Source organism: Fringilla coelebs (genome assembly GCF_963513975.1).
Source record: "Fringilla coelebs genome assembly, chromosome: 18".
NCBI lineage: Eukaryota > Metazoa > Chordata > Aves > Passeriformes > Fringillidae > Fringilla > Fringilla coelebs.
The window spans coordinates 7,506,178-7,524,020 of record NC_140044.1 but is presented as its reverse complement, the minus strand read 5'-3'; the positions used below and the strand labels follow the sequence as shown (position 1 = coordinate 7,524,020).

Below are 17,843 nucleotides of genomic sequence, written 5' to 3'. Positions count from 1 at the left end.
CCCCTTTTATTCATGCCCATGCCAGATGCTAACTACTGCTGCTTCTAAGGAAGGAGTGATCAGGATGAAGTGGGAATACAGCCCTAAGCCCACAAGGAACCTGGTCTGTAATGAAGTTTCCCACATCTTTACCCTCCATTTTTACCCTGACTCTGCTCTGGACGGCAGATAAGTTACAGTGTGGATAAAAGCTGTGTCTGCCCCTCATGCCATGCCCTCCCTCAGTCCCTCCTGCCCATTTCCTTCCTGGCCTCGCCCCCAAGAAAATCGCATTTCACTGCTTATTCCTCAGCAGGGTTTGATGGTCACGGAGGACCCAGTGCAGGAGGTCCCGTTTGTTATTTAACCTACTTTTCAGAGGCACAAGAACATCAAGTGACTCGCACAAGGTCGTCCATGAGTCAGTGACTCCTCTGGTGTGATGGCCAGAGCCTGCAGTCCCTGCTCCCACCACTAGATCCCTGTGCCCACAATCCATAGCACCACAACCATTCAATTAAGCTCCTGCAGCGCCTTAAATGTCGTGTATTCCTGGGTTTGACAGCAGTCCTGGCATTCTTGTGGAGCCTTGCCTTAGGAAATGACAACAGATGAGGTCAGGTCATTGTTAGCGATGCCCTTGGAAGCATCACTGCCTGGTGCTTGGGCAGGCTCTGTGGTGTGGGTGCTGTCACAGCTGGGACGTGGCTCTTCCCAGGACCTGCAGCTTAGCTCTGGGGGAATCCAGCAGGACTCTGCTGGACCAACACAGTCAGACAGGGAGCCCCAGGCTCTCTGCATGGGCAGATCTGTGTCCATGTGAGGGGGCTGGCAGGTACCAGAGGTAATGAACACATTGTGAAGAGAGAGGGAAGGAAGTGACTTATAAATAATATATTTGATGTATATTATATATATGATATAGTAACAGCAGCACTGGTTTGTTATGGTGTGCATTTTTTTAAAATGTGTAATCTCGTAAGGCACTTACCCCTGTTCCTGACAACTCGATAAATTATTATTAGCAATTCTATATCTAATTGCCAATTATTTCCCCCTAGACAATTTGAATCCGAAAAGTACCCACTGGAAAGGCGCTTGGAGGGCTGTTTCCCAGAGCCTCCCTGGCTCTTTCTGGAGGCAGCCCCTCTTCCGCTGGTGAGCCCCACTTCTGCCAGCCTCGTGACCCCGTGTGCTGGCACAAACAATTGCATTTCTGTCGGGCTCATGACCCCACTTGTAACGGCGGTGACCCCCCTTGGGGTCAGGACCCCTCTCCTGCACAAGGAACAGCTCCTGCCCAGCAGCTCTTGCTGAATGGCTCTTCCTCCCTCACTCCCTGTGTGGACCCGGCTGTTCCGCACTAAGTTTGCCGATGTGAAATTTAGGTTAATCCATTTCCAAAGTGGATTAAGCTAACCCACACAAAGGCACTTAGTATAAAATAAGAGTGTCCACATGGTGAGGCAGCACGGAATAGTGACTGTGCTTCAAACTCGCATCCTGGCCAGTTTGTGTCCTCTGCAAGCTCACCAAATGGAGGGACAGGCACTGTGCTCCCACGGGATGTGCTCTCTCAAATGGCTTTAAGCCGGTCTAGCTTGAAGCCAAAGGAAGTGCAAGGAGTAAACAAAGCCCAGCAATGGGAAGGGGTTAAAGCCCGCTCCGCTGAGGTTCTCGGCAAGGCTCCTGTTCACCTTAAATGGTCAGGATTTTATTTTAGCTTCAGGGAGGAGCAGCAGCCATGGAGCTGGAAGGGAGTGTAGAGAAGTCCCTGTGGCTGGGGGCTCACAGCCTGCTGGCCTCCCAGCCATCCGCCTGCTGCAGAAGGCCCCCAGGGCTCCTGCTCTTGCATTTCAGCCTCTGGCTCCGTGACCAGCCTGGAGGAGATGGAAATGTAGTAGTGAGTGATGCCCATTTTCACCTCTGGCCTCAGATCTTCCTAAGCCACCCTCTTGCCTTGCTTTTTCCCTGGCAGTGAGGTGGTTAACGTTAGAACAGATAACACCACAATTGGACATCCCCACTAACCCAAACCTGGCAGTTCCCATCCCGGCTCTGGCACCATTTCTGGTACCAGCCTATTGCAGGCTTGACACTGAACTGCTACACTGGGTTTATTTCATAAACCATTTCCTTTGTAACCATTAAATAGTGAAACATGAAGTGGGCTGGGGAGGGGGATGCTGCAGTTCTGGCACCCATCACTGTGGTGGGGATCACCATCCCATCATGGTGATCCCAAATAAGACAGAGGTCATTGACCCACTGCCCTCGGAGCCCAGCCTGGGAGCGGGTCCCAGCCTGGGGGATGCCGGGACCCCCAGCGCTGCCCTGCCAGAGCTGAGGCGCAGCATCCCCATCCTCCGGGGGATCTGGCAGCCGGTGCCCTGCCCAGAGCTCTGCTGGGCAAGCCGCTGGTTTCCCAACAGCCCTGCTCCAGCCTTCGGAGGCTGCGGCGGTGGCTGATGGTGCTGCCGGCAGCGCGGGGTCCTTCTGCTCCCGCGGAGCGAGGGAGAATCCTCGGGAACAAAAGGATTCGGCACCGCGGCACCCAGTGCGCGGGGAAGGGGCTGCGGGACCCACCGCGCCCGGGGCTCACTGCAGGGGCCCCGCACTTACACCCGCGCACGGCCGGACCCAGGGACGGAGCTCCCGGGGCCGCACCGAGCCGGACGGGCACAAGGTCCCCGGGCCGGGCCGTGACGGGCGGCAGCCCCCGGTGCTGTGGTGAGCGGAGGGTCCCCGGATCGGCTGCAGCCCCCCAGGCCGTGCGGAGCGGAGGATGCCCGGGCGGGTAGCGGCCCTCCCGGCCGATCCGAACCGATCTGTACCGTGCCCCGGCCGCGCATTCTCGCGCTCTCCAGCAGGCGCCCGGCCCTGGACATTGTCTCCTCCCGGGGAAGGGCCCTCCCGGCCCTCCACAATGTGCTCTTCCAGGCGCGGCTCCGCGCCCCCCGCCGCGCCCGGCCCGGTGCGCCCGCCCCCCGCGGCCCCGCTCCCCTTCCCCCGCCGCCCCCGCCCCCTCCGCCCGCGGCCGGGCCCCGCTCGCCCCCCTCCGCCTCCCCGGCCCCCCCTCCGGGAGCCGGGAGTGACGCGCTCCGCAGCGCCGGCCCCTCTCCCCGGGCAGCAGCTGGCTGTCAGCCTCTCCGGAGCGCCGCCAGCCCGGGCCCCCTCCCTCCGTCCCTCCGTCCCTCCGCCCCGCGCTCCCCGCCGCGCCGCCGGGCTGGCGCAGGCCGGCAGGCCCCGGGCTCCGCTCCAGGTAGGCGCCCGCCCGCGGGGGGCTCCGGTACCGGCCCCGGGGCGGCGGGCGGGGGGAGATGCGCGGGGGCTCCACGCGGCCGCGGCGCTGCGGGGCTGGGGAGGAGGGGGGGGGGCCACCGGCGGGCGGGGCGGGGCGGGGCGGGGGGGGGCGGTGGCCGCGGGGCCCGGCCCCAACTCCGGGGGGAGCGGCCGCCCCGCGGCCCCGGGAAGTTGCGGGTCGCCCGCCCGGCTGCCCGGCGGCGGGGGGGGGAGGGCGGCGCGTCCTTCCCCGCGCCCGGCGCGGCTCCCCCGCGCCCGGAAGAGCACAAAAGCGCCGAAGAAAGTGGGAGGAGGCGGCGGCGGGAGCGCTCCGTCCCCGGCCATCCCCGGGCACCGGCCCCGCGCCGCCATCACCACCAGCCCCGACCCCGGGAGGGGATTGTGCTGGAAATAGCCGCCTCCCTGGAGGTAAAGCCCTACTTACGTGTCAATCCTCGCCGCACGCTGAGCCCCGCACACGCGCGGGCAGGGCTCCATCGCGGGTGTATCTATTTACCTGCGGGCGGGGGTAGGACGGGGACTCTCGCCCGGCGCCTCGCACCTCGCTGCCGCGGGGACACACGCGTGGGAACCGCGTCCCAGCGGGTCCCGTGGCCGTCGGGGAGGGTGGGGACAGGGGGACCCCCGGCCGCTCAGCCCACAGCGCTGCTCCTCTTGGCCACCGCCTCCAAAAGCGGGTCCGTCCCCCCCCCTCCCCCGACACTCGCTTCCCGGTGCTGGTGGAAGAGCAAAGTGCCCTTTCACACCGCGCGGTATCAGTCACCGTCCCCACCTCGCATGGAAAAGCAAACGCCTGTGAGCAAGTTCAGGTGCGGGGGAGGCAGGTGCGGGGCTCCGGGGTGGTGGTGGTGGGAATCGTTCAGCCCGGTCCCCCCTGCCCTGCGTTCAGCACCTCCCCGCTGAACAGCAGGAACGGGGCAGCGGCTCCGGGAAGGGGCTGCTTGGCCGCCCCCCGCCCTGGCAGCTCCCCGCGCCTCGGGGCTGTGGGAATGCTCGGGGGGTTCCCAGAAGAGCTCTTAGAGAAGGGGGAGGGGGCGAAGGGGATGAGCTTCCCTTCCTCTTCCATTTGCCGTTTGCCGTTAAAATTAACTGTTTTGCCCGTTTTCGGGAACTAGGAAATTACTCGGGTTTTGCCGGGTCCCGTAGAAATCGGCGGCAGTCGCGGTAAATAAGGACGTAAGTGACCTGACAAAGAGCGCCGGGGATGTTCTCTTTGGTGTGGGAATTGTACACACGAGTAGGCAGCGCAGTCACAGCTCACCGCCGCCACAGCCCGCGTACACCCGTGTGCTGCTCGGCTGCTCGGCTCTTTGAGGCGATGTCCACCACAGTATTTGCGGCTGCAGTACCAATCTTTGACCCGGAGTGTTTTATCTTCCATTAGTAAGCCTTTCTCTGCGCGGAACTGGTTAAGTTAGGGTCAAATCTGGTTCAATACCTTCTTGGCATGCTCAGAGGGCTGGGTTTAAACAGTGGCTGAGACGGAGATGAGGCTGCCTTCCTGAGAGCTCGTCCCTGCGCGCCGCTGCCGGGGGTCAGGGCGCGGGGAGCTCTGCCCTGGCCAGGTTTGGCAGGTCCGGGGGCTGCCTGTGCCGGGCAGGTCGTGCAAGGCACCGTGGCAGCGGAGCAGCTCTGGGGGCTGGCAGTCACGCGTTGCCTTTTGTTGATTCTAAAAACACGTCTGGTTGTGGTGGGAAGCTGAGCGTGGCTGTGTGCTGGGGAGGTTGCACGGCGCACAGCCTCGGTTCCTGCTCCGCGGAAGGAAATCCCATCGGGATAGTAGGCTGTGGCGTGAAAGGACATGCTTTAAAATAAAAGGACTTAAAGAGAGAAAATAAACCGTCCTGAGACTCGGAGCTTGGCATATTAAACGTGAGGCACAGCATGTAAATGACTGGAGAGAGATTGGAAGGCAGTCCCCGAGAAACTGAGCCTGGCTGTAAAATAAGCAGGTTACCGATAGTCTTGCATATATTTACGAGGTTATAAGAGTAGCTTCCCCCCCTGCCCTGCTCCAGCCCGTAGTGTGGGAGGTTGCTCTCCAGGAGGAAGAGCTTTGGTGAAGAAACATTGTCTAGCAATTACAGCCTTGCAGTCCGGGGGGCTTGATTAGGTTTCTGGATCTGCCAGCGACTCGTTGTGTTCTTGGACCAGCCAGGGTGGCTGTCGGTACCCGGGGTTTCCAGATTTATAATACGAGGAGGAGTTGTCTAACTCGCAGCGAAGTTGGGAAGCTCAGCGGACACTTGCAGGCACAGTGCTTGAAGATCGTGAATGGAAAGTGGGACAGAAATGTGGAGTGTGAGCCCTGCACATGTGAGTGTCTGCTTCTGCTGGGTAGAAAATATTGGCTGTGAATGTCTGTAGAGCAGCTGTGAATGTTGGACTGTAGATAAGGAGAGAAGCAAGGATTTTGTTTTCCAAACCCTGAGTGGTGCCGGGAACCCTGCTCCAATGTTTGGGTGTGCCCCGTGAGTGCAGCAGCAGGATCTGACTTCCCCTTGCAGAGAGGAGCTCTGCTGCCTGACCCTTGATCGCTCGGTCCCTTGAACATTGGAAACAAAGCGATGGGACTTTACTGCGGGGTGAGGAGATCTCTCCGGAGAGCTGGGAAAGGCAGGAAGGAGGAGGGCGGCAGCAGCAGTGCCGGGGTTCAGGGTTTGGCTCTGGGCTGGCTGCTTGGGGCGCCACCGGCACTTCCATCTCTGCCACGAGTGGTGTGGAACTGGGGAAAAGGCAGCAGGTCCTGAGACAGGCACTGGTAATGGATTGCATTCTGTTTTCTAATGAAAGTTTCATTTGAAGTTTGTTTACAGGAAAGAAGAAATTAGCAGAGGGAATTCTCCTGAGAACCCAGAGAGGAAAAAGAATGAGCTGCCTGACTTGCAAGCCAAAAGAGGGTGGAAGGGTAGATTACATTTACCGTATTGCTCCGAGTCGTGGCTGTTGCTGCTGTTGAGAAACGCTTCCTTGTTCGGCTGGATGGGGAGCCCCCTGCAAGGCTCAGCCTTCAGCCAGGTTACTGGCATCCAGGGAGATTCAGAGCTCCCACCTAGCCAGAAATTTTGGTCCTGCTCTGGTTGGATTTGTGCTGTGCTGTGCTGTGCTGCTGTCTCTCTGCTCCTGGCTGTGGCTGGGCAGATGGTGCTGCTGGGGCCTCCTGTCCCTGGGATTGTCCCTGGTATGAGGAGGCAGTGCCAGCAGTTCATGGGCAGCTCTTGGAGGTCACAGTGTTCAGCCTTTGGTCTCTGAGGGGTGTGCTGAGGCAGGAGTTTGCTGGTGGCCTCTGGTGTCCCTACAAGCAGTGAGGAATGCAGCCAAGGGCAAGTGCAGGATGCCAGAGTGGGGGTGATGGGGACGGCCAGAGCCACACTTGAGGCTGGGGCTTTTCTCTTTCTTTACTAAAGAGGCACAAAGGTGTGAGGAGTTCCTGGGGCACTGTGGAGTGGGCAGAGCCTGGTGGCTGCCCAGACTCAGCAGGCAGTGGATGCTCTCTGCACAGTTCCCACTGCCAGGAAGGGTTCTCCTGCTGCCACCTGCACGTTTGGCTTTGCATTCTGTTGGGGTGGGCTGTGCAGTGGGAGCTCTGAGATGCCGGGAAGTTCATCCTGTTGGCATTTTGGCCAAGGGTATTAGTGCTAGAAGGCAGAAAGCTCTGGCTGGAAAGCAGGGGGTGACTTTCTGCTGGTGGCTGAATCCTGGACTGGTGGACGTGTGACAGCCTTGTTTAACTTGAGTCATTTATAGCTTATCAGTTTCTGGTTTGATAGCCCGAGTATTTCTAATAATAGGTGAATGTTATTGCACCTTGAGAGAACTGTACACATTTATGAAGCACTTTCTATTGCATGTGCATGAGGCATCCTTTGTGTCACTGCTTCTCCCCCATGTGTGAGTGCATGGAGAAGGATGATGCCTCCTGAGTTGCAGTTTGGGTGCTGAGGCAGGATGTCCTCGGCACCTGAGCCCAAACAACCTGAAAACATCGTGGGTCAGTCCCTGGGCTCCTCCTCCTCACCGGACAGGTGAGAGACTGTGGGCAGCAAGGACCTTGGTATTTGCATTTGTCTCTTAAGCCTGACAGTAATCTTGAGTAAGCCTTGTGAAGAAGGCCACATATTAGGGTGGCTGCTTCCCTGCAAATGCTTACAATAAAGAGACTATTTATAGTTTGCAACAGGGAGACCTTTGCAGTTCTGTTCCTGTACGTACAAGATGGAGTTTCTGGAGAGGCAGGATTGCTTTGTGGCTGGTGTGGCAGTGGAGCTGTGCTGAGCCAGGGACAATGTGCCTGTCCCTACCTTCTGCCTTCCTGCTCAGCTCCACCTGGGCACAGGGGGGCTGCTCAGGGACACCTGGTAGGTCTGGGGTCAGGGTGTCCCTGTGGGGAGACATGCATGGGGCTGCTGAGCCCTGTCCGTCCGTCCATCAGTCCGTCTCTTGGTGCGTGCAGGGTTTCACAAGCTGTAAATTCCAGGAAACTCCCCGGGAGGCACATGGAGGGAGCAGGCTGGGGCCAGCACGAGCCCTGAGCCAGCAGATGTGTCCGCAGGGACGAGGAGCTGGGAGGAAAAAGCACAAACCTGTCTTTAAAGACATTTGTTTGTTCACAATAAAAACTATCAGCCAGCGGCAGCCAGACAGGGCCGTTTTTATGAGGAGCAGGCGTAGGTTGGAGGGGTGCTGCCAATTACTGCTTACACGGAAAGGGAGCGGGGATTGTATTTTATCTCAGGACCAGGGGGAGGGTAAAAAAAACAAGAGCAGAGAGGTTTACAAGCCTTTGAAATGTTTCAATCAAAGGAAAGCAGAGTTGAAAGCGGTTCTGGAAACATTTTCGGTGTTCCCCTGCACCCCAGGGCTGTCTGTGCCCCTGGCTTTGGGAGGGAAGCAGGGAGAGGAAGGCAGATAAAGGGATCACCAGCAGGACCGTGTCCATACGGGAACACGTATCTGCTTCCTCCCAAGCTTTGCATTGGGAGAGTTCAGCCTGGGGAGGTCCCACAGCCCCTCCTCTCATTCAGGATCTCCGTGCTGCCTTTATGATGATGGTTTTGAAATCCTGTGGCTGACCTTTCCGGCACTGGAAGCGATCCAAGGGCTGTGTCTCGAAGTACTGTAAAGGTTAGTGAGAAGGGAGAGAGGGAGAGAGAAAATGTCCTTTGAGCTGCAGAAGTGGGAGAGAGGAATGTCATCTATGCCATCGTCAGGGAACAGGCAGCTGGCTGGGGTCCCTGGCCCGAGCTGGGGTGTCCTTGTCTCACTGGGGACCTCACTCCCCCAGCCCCTTCCCAAGGTGTGTGCTGTCATTTTTGATCAGGGTACAGAGGCAATATCCCTCTGGAGAGGTCTGGAGGAGCCTCCTCTGCAGCATCAGGCAGTGCAGATCTTTGGGGATCCATACCTGTGTGCAGATAGGCCCCAGAAGCTGCTCCTGCTGCTGCCAGTGCTCTGGTGATTCCTCGTGTAGCTGATGATTTGATCTCAGAAAAGTCCAAGTTGTTTTATGGAGCCATTTCTTGCCTGTCCTCAGCTCCCCCACGCCGCTGCCTCGCCAGGAGCACACTGGGGTGGATGGAGATTAAAGGGTAAACTCCAGGGCTCAGCCATCCGCTCCTACAGGATGTGAGCTCTTTCTAATTGTCCTCAATTAGAGACAGTGCCATTGCTCAGGCAAGTCTTCAGGCAGGAAGCAGAGCCCTGGTCCCTGCTGGGGTAGCCACCTCGCCCTGCACAGGGAAGGGCTGCTTACTGTGGCCTTGGGAAGCCCAAGGGGCCAGCCAGGCTTCTCAGGGCGGGGAACAGGAGCTGCCCACCCAATTGTTTTTAGGAAGGAGTGTGGTGAGGAGATGTTAAAGCCAGAGAAAGGAGGAAAGGAAATAGCTCCATGAGTTAACCCTTTCCTGCTTGCCTCCAGGATGAGACATCGGTGAGCAGCGAGGACTTTGATATGAATGACTCCACATGGATCTCAGCTGACCAGCACCTGAACTCCAGCCTGAGCCCCAGCCAGGACGAGAGCATGCGCAGCCCGCAGAACCTGCACGGCCACGAGGACGGTGAGTCCCCCCGGCAGGCGGGAAGAGCCCCAGCCTCTGCCACAGGATGTTTTTGTGACTGATTAAACATTAACCAGTCCTTTCTGATCAGGTGTCCCCACCTGTGGGATGGATTTCATATCAGCTCAGAGCTGGCTTCCAGTCCTTCCAATTTAGCCTCTGGGTTCCTGCTCAGCCAGGGCCCTGTCCAGCTCGTAGCTGATGGTCCTTCTGCTTGGAGCTGTCTCCTAGCTCCTCCAGAAAAAGGTCACTAAATCCCCTTCTGAGGGGAGGACTTTGTTCCCCATATCCTCTTCCCAGGTGATGAGGAAAGCGCTGTTAGTTCTGAACACAGGGAGGAGGCCAAGGCTTTGCAGCACAATCACAGGTTTCTGTGTTTGGAAAGCTGCACCTTTGACAGGTCTTGCATCCCCCAGGCAAGAAATTGTGAATAATGTGCAGCAGCCACAGCGCTGCTGTGTGGGGTGAACGTGGGTGTCTCCTCCCTCGGGGCGAGTGGCTGGAAGGGCTGAAAGCAGCACACATGGGCTGGGTGGGAGGAAGAGTTTTGTGAAGGGAGGTGGTGTGTTGCGTCTGTGAAACATGCAAGCTTAAAATACAAGAGCAAGTAAATAAGTGGTAGAAGTACAAGTTCAGGTCAGAGTTCATCACCGTGATGCTTGGGAGGATTTGGTGGTTGGACTGTTACTGGCTTTTGCTCAAGAGATTGAATCCCTCATTGTCCCAGCCTGGCTGCTGCTGGGAGGAGCAGAGGAATCTGAGGAACAACTGAGCTGGGTTGGTCCTGCTTTAAGAAAGGGGACTGGAAAACCACTCCTAAAGGAAGAAAAGGCTTTTGTGCTGGCAGGTCTCCCTGGGGTGGCTTTTAGCTGCTGGTGTGGCCAGTGGCAGGCATGGTAGAGACAGAAGGGACAAGAGGGACATGGCTCTCTTCAGTGCCAGGGACAGCAAGGCCACTGCACTCTTCAGTCCAGTGAGTTGTGGCACTTCAGTTTCCATTGCAAATCTGCAGTTTTGGGAAGCTGCTGGTTTTCCCTAGGCAGCCCCAGCCCCAGAGCCAGGCAGCCTTGGTGAGGATGTGAAACCTGACTGCACAGCACTACATCCCCATGGTGGGATGGGCACTTCTGCTTGCCCAGGGCCCCAGAGGGCTGTGTCTTGGCAGGAGGAAGAGTGTTTTGGAGGTGGCTTTTGGCTCTTTGGGAGTAGGCTGCAGCCTCCGCCCCAACAAGCGCAGCCTCTGATCCCTGCAGCCTGAGCGGGTCTCTCTGTACCCCCTGAACTTTGCCATTCTCCCACTGGGACATTTCAGGCTTGTGACTTAGCCCTCACCACTGAATTCCCAAGTCTCATTTACAATCTAGAATGACACAGTTTTGAACCCTTTGCTGAACGTTATTATTCAACAGGACAGTAATTTAATAAGGGACTCACATATTTAGGCAAATCAAGATGTTCTCACTAAATCGAAATCCTCTCTCTCTCTGCCCCCTCTTAGGAATTGCTTCCAATTTTTCATGCCCTGTGGTTTTTCTTCAGAAGCAGGTGTCCTCTTTGGGGCTCTTCTTGGCTCCTTTAATTTCTTTTGTAAGGTTCAGTGATGAGAAATAAAACAGAAATAGTCCCATAGCAATGCAAGTGTCCCTGGTGTCAGCATCAGCTGAACTGGGTAGACTTTGGTGGATCAGAAGGGATGGTGTCAAAAAAATAAGCAAGCCAAGCCCAGGGTGACAAATGAGACCCATACAAAAAACCCCTAGGAATTATGATTTTCACCAGGCTGTCACACTTCAGAAGCATTTTGTGGACTGAAGTTTTGTGCCTATAGGAGTGTCCATGATCTGTATCAGAGCTCTAAATACAAACTGATGCTGCCTGATGTCACTCCCTCTGCCAAACCAATGCTCCCACCCAGGAATGGAGCACACTCAAGAGTGGGGAGGGAAGAAGGACAATGGAGTAACCCAGGAGCAGTGGGTGGTTAAACGAGAGGAGCATGGAGCAGAGGAGCAGCTGAGAGGAAAAGCAGATTACTGCTGTGGGGAAGGGAACGTGCACAATCAAAGTCTCAACCACTCTTCAGTTTCCTCTTCTCCCGACCTATGAAAGCTCTTTTTTTTTTTGGAAACAAATGTGTTTTCCGGGTTCACACAAGCTTGCTAAGGCTGTGCAAAAAGTGTGAATAACCAGCCCACATAAGCTGTGGAGCTTCCTTGGAGCCCAGCTGGCCAAACTGCCAGAGGAGAGTGCCTGCACTGGGGCAGCCCAAGCACTCCCAAGCTGGAAGTTTGCCCACATCTCCTATGCTCTGAGGAGTCCTGCAGAGCTCCAGCCAGCACTAAAGTGATCCCCACACATCCCCTGCAGCCAGGCTGGGCTCAGCTCCGGGCATCCTGGAGCTGCAGAGGGATCTGGTTGCACACCACATCCTTCAGTTGGGAGCTTGTTCAGGACTGGATACTCTCCGCCTTCAGGAAAACCTTCTGAGTTACTAAATTGGTCCTGCCTGCTGCTGTTTGACGGGTGTGATGCTTGGAGTGTGTCTGCAGTGAAAGGCTTGCTAAAGTATAAAGTTTTAATGAAGAGTTGCCTAGTAGGAGAGCAGTATCGTCTGACACGCTTGTTAAAAGTCTTGTTTAAAGGACCAAAGCACCAGCTCCGGGTCTTTTCAAGGCCTGGGAGTGGCAAATGCTCTTCTGTGGCATGGGGTAGAGCTGTTTGAAATCCAGAGAGGCGGGAGAGCAGGGAATTGTTATCCCATGCTTTGATAAGCAGGTACCTGCTAAATCATCAGAGGCCTAAAAAGCAGCTGGAGGAAAAACCAACACCTTCATTGTCCTGGGTGCCCAGAAGCCTTGGCCCAGTACAGCCATGCTACAGCTGCTGTCAGCCCTGGAACTGCAGGGAGAGCAAAATAAAGACTTGGGAAGGTCATGGACAGAGCAGGCACTGTCAGGAGAGCCGTGGTCCCTGCTGGGTCAGTGGGGGACCCACTGTGGGGCGTAGCACACCCCGGCCAGCCCTGAGCAGGGACACTGAACGCACACTCGCTCCTTCCATTTTCCTTTGTTACTCATCCTGCGGCCCCCAGCACGGAAAACATGAAGCTCCCAGCAACATCCCTTCCCAGTCGGATGTTGCTCACGGCGTACGTGCCCGCAGGAAGCCGAGGGCTGCCCAAAGCAACAGCAACATCAACACAAACTCTGCTGCTGGAGCGCAGCTATTGTGCCGGACATCCTGGAGGGACACATCTGCGGGGGCCAGCACATGCTGGGAGCCAAGGGACCTGAATGCTGCACCATCCTGCTCTCTGAGCCCATCTCCATTGCTGAAGGCATCCCATGCCCAGTCCCAGCTGAGCGCAGGTCCCAGGCCCTGGTGCTGTGTTACTGTGGCAGTTTGAGCTGGGCTCTGTCCATCTTCTGAGCCTCTCTGCTTCCACAGGCGAGCACTGCACTACAAACCTCCCAGTTTGGTCTGGTGTGAGGGTTTGAGCGGGGTATCCCACCACAGGGGTGCTGGATATTCCACCCCAGGCCTGCTGGGACTTTCTGCCAAGGGCAATGCGCTTGAAAGTAAAGCAGGAGTCAGACCCCAACCCTCAGTGTGTGACATGGCAAAGTGCTTGACTCATATGGAAGAGCCTCTGTCTTGCCCACTAACGAGATCCACCTTGCCTTGTCCCTGTGCATCCTTCTGTACATCCTGCCCCGCTACCTAGGAGCAGCACTCAGCCCACAGGCAGGGCTTGCTGCTCCCCAGCCTCTTTGGAAGAGCAGGGGAAACTCCTGGGCGTATGGTGTGCTTACTCTGTCTGGGGAATATGGGGCTGCTTCAAGACACCATGTTGGACTGATCCCCTTCTGCTGAGATCCCCACGTGCCGTCCTCGCTTGACTGGCAGCGTCCCCGCTGAGTCTGTTCTGCCCGGAGCAGCAGTGGCTAATCCAGACCTTGGAGAAAGGACTTTCTTAACCTACTTAACTGTGAAGGCACACGCTTCTTGGGGGCATCCCTTGAGGCAGCTGGCTGGGGAGGCTTCTGGGTGCTGGGGACATTCCTCAGGAGTTCTGCAAGGAGGGACCTCAAGGACATGTGGGCAAGCATCATTTCCACATTCTGTCCCAGGGGCGGGTCAGGTGTGTCACTCCCCAGGACGCCTTGCCCTGGGATGTCAGGGATGGCATAGAGCTGTGCCCAGCACAGCAGTCTCTCTGCTGGTATGGCACATGTCCCACAGCTCTGGGTCACACTGCTGGCACTTGATGAGATGCCCACGATGTGCTGCACATCACCAGCCCCCCTGAACCGCTGGTTTGGCAGAGCTTTCTGGGGAGGAGCAGCCTCTTGCCAAGTGCTGACCAAAAGCCAGGCTCCATCCCCAGGTGATGTCCCATGCCCCAGCTGCACTTCTGACAGCTGGCACCCGACTGTAGAGCAGTGGTGCCCACCTCACTGTGCCCTCACAGGGTCACTGCTGCAGCGCTGGGTGTCACACAGCTCCCAGCCAGCCTAGCCCTGCTCCAGGTGAATACAAACACCCTTTGTAAGCCACAGGGGGAGTCCAGCCACCTGGCTAGTGCAGGAGGTGGCCTGTGGGCCTCAAGACACTTGCTTAGCCCTAGCTGCAAAATCCTTACTCTTCCCAGGGCTTCTTGTGCCAGTGTTGAATTTTGGCCCCCTGAAGCCTTAGCTCTAAACAAGACTAGGACCAGTAGCCAGGCCTTACTACAGCTGGACACAACCTTATCTCATTTTCATTAGGGATCTATTTCCTCTTTCTTCAGGCTGTCCCCATGCTGTGCTGGCTCCCCAGCAGGAGTCAACAAACGTGTACCTGCCTCGCCTGAGCAGTCTGGGCTGGTGACTCCATTCCCGTCACCTCTTCCAGGGGCACATCTGCTCCTCCCGAGCAAAGGCCCTGGCCTGTGATAAACACCCTCTTTTCGGTGTCCTTTGAAAGTTGTCCTTGCCTGCTGCCAGGCTGGAGAGTGCAGCAGGGACGCTGTGAGGGCTGTGGTGGCTTTCCCAGCCTGCTACACTGAGCTCAGCTCCAGTTCTCTCACGGCTGGTGCAGGCACTGCCCAGTCAGTCGGTTCATCCTGCTGGTGCATGGAGCAGGGTTTTGGGGTTCTATTCCTTGATCTGGAGCAGAAAGGATCACCAGGCTGTGGACAGCCAGCACCACCCGTGCCCCTCCCTTCCTCCCCAGATTGAGTACCCCTAACCAGAGGGGTAAGTGGGGAGAGTGGGGTGAGCCCCACAGTGCTAAAGGACAGTCCCTAAAGGATTGGGGGTGCACAGCAGGGTCGCTCTGGTGGTAGGTCTCTGTTGGAGGCACCAGCTTGGCATGAGTCCAGCCCAAACCCACCAAACTCGTTTGTTTGGCATGGGGAGAGGCAGTGCCCAGGCAGCATGGGGCCACAGCATGTCCCCTCCCTGCAGCAGGATCCGGGTGGCTGCCAGCAGCGGTGGCACAAGGAGAGGCTTGGTCTGTGCCACCTCCTTCCTCAGTGTGAGCAAGGGCCAGCTCCTTGCTCAAGCATTCCTTGAGCTGCAAGGTGGCTGGAGGAGCAGCAGTGGGAGGGAAGGAACAGTGTTTGGGAGGAGAAGGGAAAACTGAGGGACAGAGAGTGTTTGTGACAAGGCTGCTCTGTGCGGCGGGAGCTGACGAGCTTTGGCGCTTGGGAAGACGTCCAGCACGGGGCTGGCGCGGTGAGATCCCGGTGCTGGAGGGAGCTGCTCCCTCTGGCTGGGCAGTGGAGCCGGGGGGAGACGGCACTGGGGGGCACCTTTCATGGCAGGGGACAGGGAGGCGGCCGCACAGCGCTGCCTTGTCCGGCCCAGCTCTCCCTGCAGACAGGCATTGTGTCCGGCCCTGCCAGATGTCTGGCTCGTCAAGGGCTCTGGTCGAGGCAGGGACCCAGGGAGGGAGTGTGGAGGGTGGACACTTTGTCTGGGACATAACGAGGTTTGCCTTAGCGAAGGAAGACAGGAAATAGAGCGTCTTAACTGGAACCTGGCCAGCCCCAGTGTGCTGCGGCCCTCAGCCACGTTGCTTTTTTCTTTCTTATGCATCTTGGAGGCAAACGCTGGGCAGGACCTGGAGAAAATGGGCTCCGTGCTCTGACTGTGTGAGCAGTGTGGGGCCAGGGCCTCTCCTGCCACCCACCACCCAGCCATGGGTGCAGGATCCCTGCAGTGGTGGTCCCTTGACGCTAATGAGTGTGGCTCTAACGCCCAGCAGTGATCCCCCCACAGGGCCCCCGTTCCCACTCGGTCTCTCTAATTTGTATTAAGTATCTCTTCCTCACAGGCTTTCCTCCTCCCCTTCTTCTCCCTTCTTGTCTCTTTTGTGAGTGAATAATTTATGGCACTTTTCATCTTCCTGGCTGTTGTTCCAGGCGGGCGGCGGTGGGATGCTCTATGCCCTCCTGATGGCCACTCCCAGGCTGGGTGTGCAGCTCCATCCTTTTCCGGTGCCACGGCAGGCTGGAAATGGGACAGACCCACCCGGGAGCCACAGGAGGACTCAGGTGTGGCAGAACCACTGCCATCACCTGTGGAGCCATGGCAGGCAGGGCAATGACTGGTGGATCCATGATGTCCCATGGGGCACCAAGGGTCACTGGTGGGACCTGGCATGGCTGTGACACCCACAAGCGCCCAGCCAGGTGGGCAGCAGCCAGGGGAGGGCTGCCCCAAGGCCGGCCAGGGGTCCCATGGCAGCGGGATGGGGGCAGAGTCGGGTGGACCCTGGCCCACTGCATGGTGCGGGGCTGCAGCGAGGTTTCCGTGGGCCGCTGGCTCTTACATAAGCTCATTGTTTCCTGAGTCAAAAGAGGTTTTGTCTCCACTCTGGAGATGTGACAGGAGGAGGAACAATTTGCCCCATTCATCTTTAACTCTGCTCTGGAGAGTGGTGCGGTGCCCTGCGCCGGCAGAGACGTTAAACCCAACCACTTCCCCGCCATAAAATCTCCCGGGGAGCAGGTGTTGGAAATCGCCCCTTCCCCTCCTGATCTCCTCAAATCCAGCGCCACAGAAATCAAGGATAATCCAGCAGCCTCTTCAAAATGAAAACGCTGAGCCCTGATTAATTCATTTAATAAGTGACTGATCCCCTCCTCCCCCAGCACGGCGGCCCAAGAAGCCATTTTGCTTCTTGCTCTCCTGGGCTGATGCTGGGGAGATGCCGGGGCTGCAGCAGAGGGACAAGGCTGCTCCCCCACAGCCTCCTCACCAGCCTCACCACGTGTCTTGTCGTGGTCTGGCCTCTGCAGAGGGGCCAAGGAGGGCAGCACTCCATGGACCTCAGGGCCAGCTGCCTCTGTTGGGCTCTCCAGCCTCACCTCTACTGCACAGTGCCAGGGGCTGCTCCACCTCCACGCAGCCCAAGGAGCCCCAGCTCGAGGGGATTAAACAGGAGAACGAAATAGTCCCCTTTTCCAAGCGAAAGATCAAACCGGTTAGAAGTGACATTGTTTTTGCAGTTCCATCTGCTTCAATTAGGGCACGGGGGTGGAGCAGGGGGGCTCCCAATTATCCTCATTAGAGGGGCTCCTCGTGCAGCCAAGCTCCAGCCGTGAGCAGGGAGCTCACCAGGCTCGTGCTGGTTGATAATGAATATATTCATGGCTGCGCAGCCTGGCCTTGCTCGCCTGCTGCTGCTGGAGCCCCGCTCCTGACATGTGCTTTGGGCACTGCTGGGAGATGAGGAAAACCTCTCCAAGCTCTGGAGCTTGGTGGGTTTTGCCAAAGTGGAGTGTGGTCAACACAGCCCCACCCCTGCTCAGAGTCCTGACACGGCTGCCAAATCAAGGCAGGAACCTAAATCTGATCCCAGCACCCAAGGTGGGAATGCTACTGCTTCCTGGGTCCTGCTTCCCAGCTCCTCTCAGGAATGACTGTGGGCTGGAGATACCCCAGTGAAGCTGCCCAGGGAGCAGCTTCATCCCCTTTCCCATCCCCATCCCTGGCCCATCCATCCCAACAAGGAGACTGCAGCTCCCTCCTGAGCTTGTCTGCATTTTCAAGCTGGCTGAGGCCATTCTCACTTGGACCCAAGGACTCACCAGTTTGAATTTGTAGCCATTTTTCTGCTTGCTGTAGTGAGATTAACTCACCACTTTGTGTGTGGAGCTTCTTGGAGAGTGTAACATGTAAAAATACAGAAATAAGAAAATATCTGTAGCTCGTGGGTTTAAAAACCTCATTATTCACGTACATCCATCCTTGCATAAACTAAATTGTTCTTTTAATAGGTGCTGGCTATTGATATTAGATTCCCATTTCATTTCCTTATCCCACCTGGCAGGTTCCTAGAGACATCTTCTTCTTTGTTTGCAATATCTTTTGCCTGTAGCAAACCCAGGGTTCGTAAATGCAGCAGCATCGGGTGGAAACCTGACATGCAGCTGCTGCTGTGTGTGTTTTGTGTGACACAAAAGAAAACCTGAGACGTGGAGGAATCGGGGCGGTCCAGGTGTCACCCCCAGGA

At 57.2% G+C, this 17,843-nt stretch overlaps 1 protein-coding gene across 5 annotated transcripts in view; it reads left to right on the top strand.

Moving 5' to 3' along the window:
• NOL4L (nucleolar protein 4 like) overlaps positions 1-17,843 on the top strand; it is a gene marked incomplete at its 5' end in the record, with an annotated part of 58,969 nt that overhangs the window by 32,921 nt on the left and 8,205 nt on the right. Inside the window, 2 exons of one of the 5 annotated variants that reach the window (XM_084217961.1) lie at positions 3,142-3,241; positions 9,200-9,341. In XM_084217961.1, the coding sequence (XP_084074087.1) occupies positions 9,233-9,341 (109 nt within the window). Of the gene's footprint in view, positions 1-3,141; positions 3,242-3,461; positions 3,691-6,152; positions 6,191-8,309; positions 8,407-9,199; positions 9,342-17,843 lie in introns of those variants that run through there. The other 4 variants (XM_084217959.1, XM_084217962.1, XM_084217960.1 and 1 more) reach the window with 4 other exon arrangements.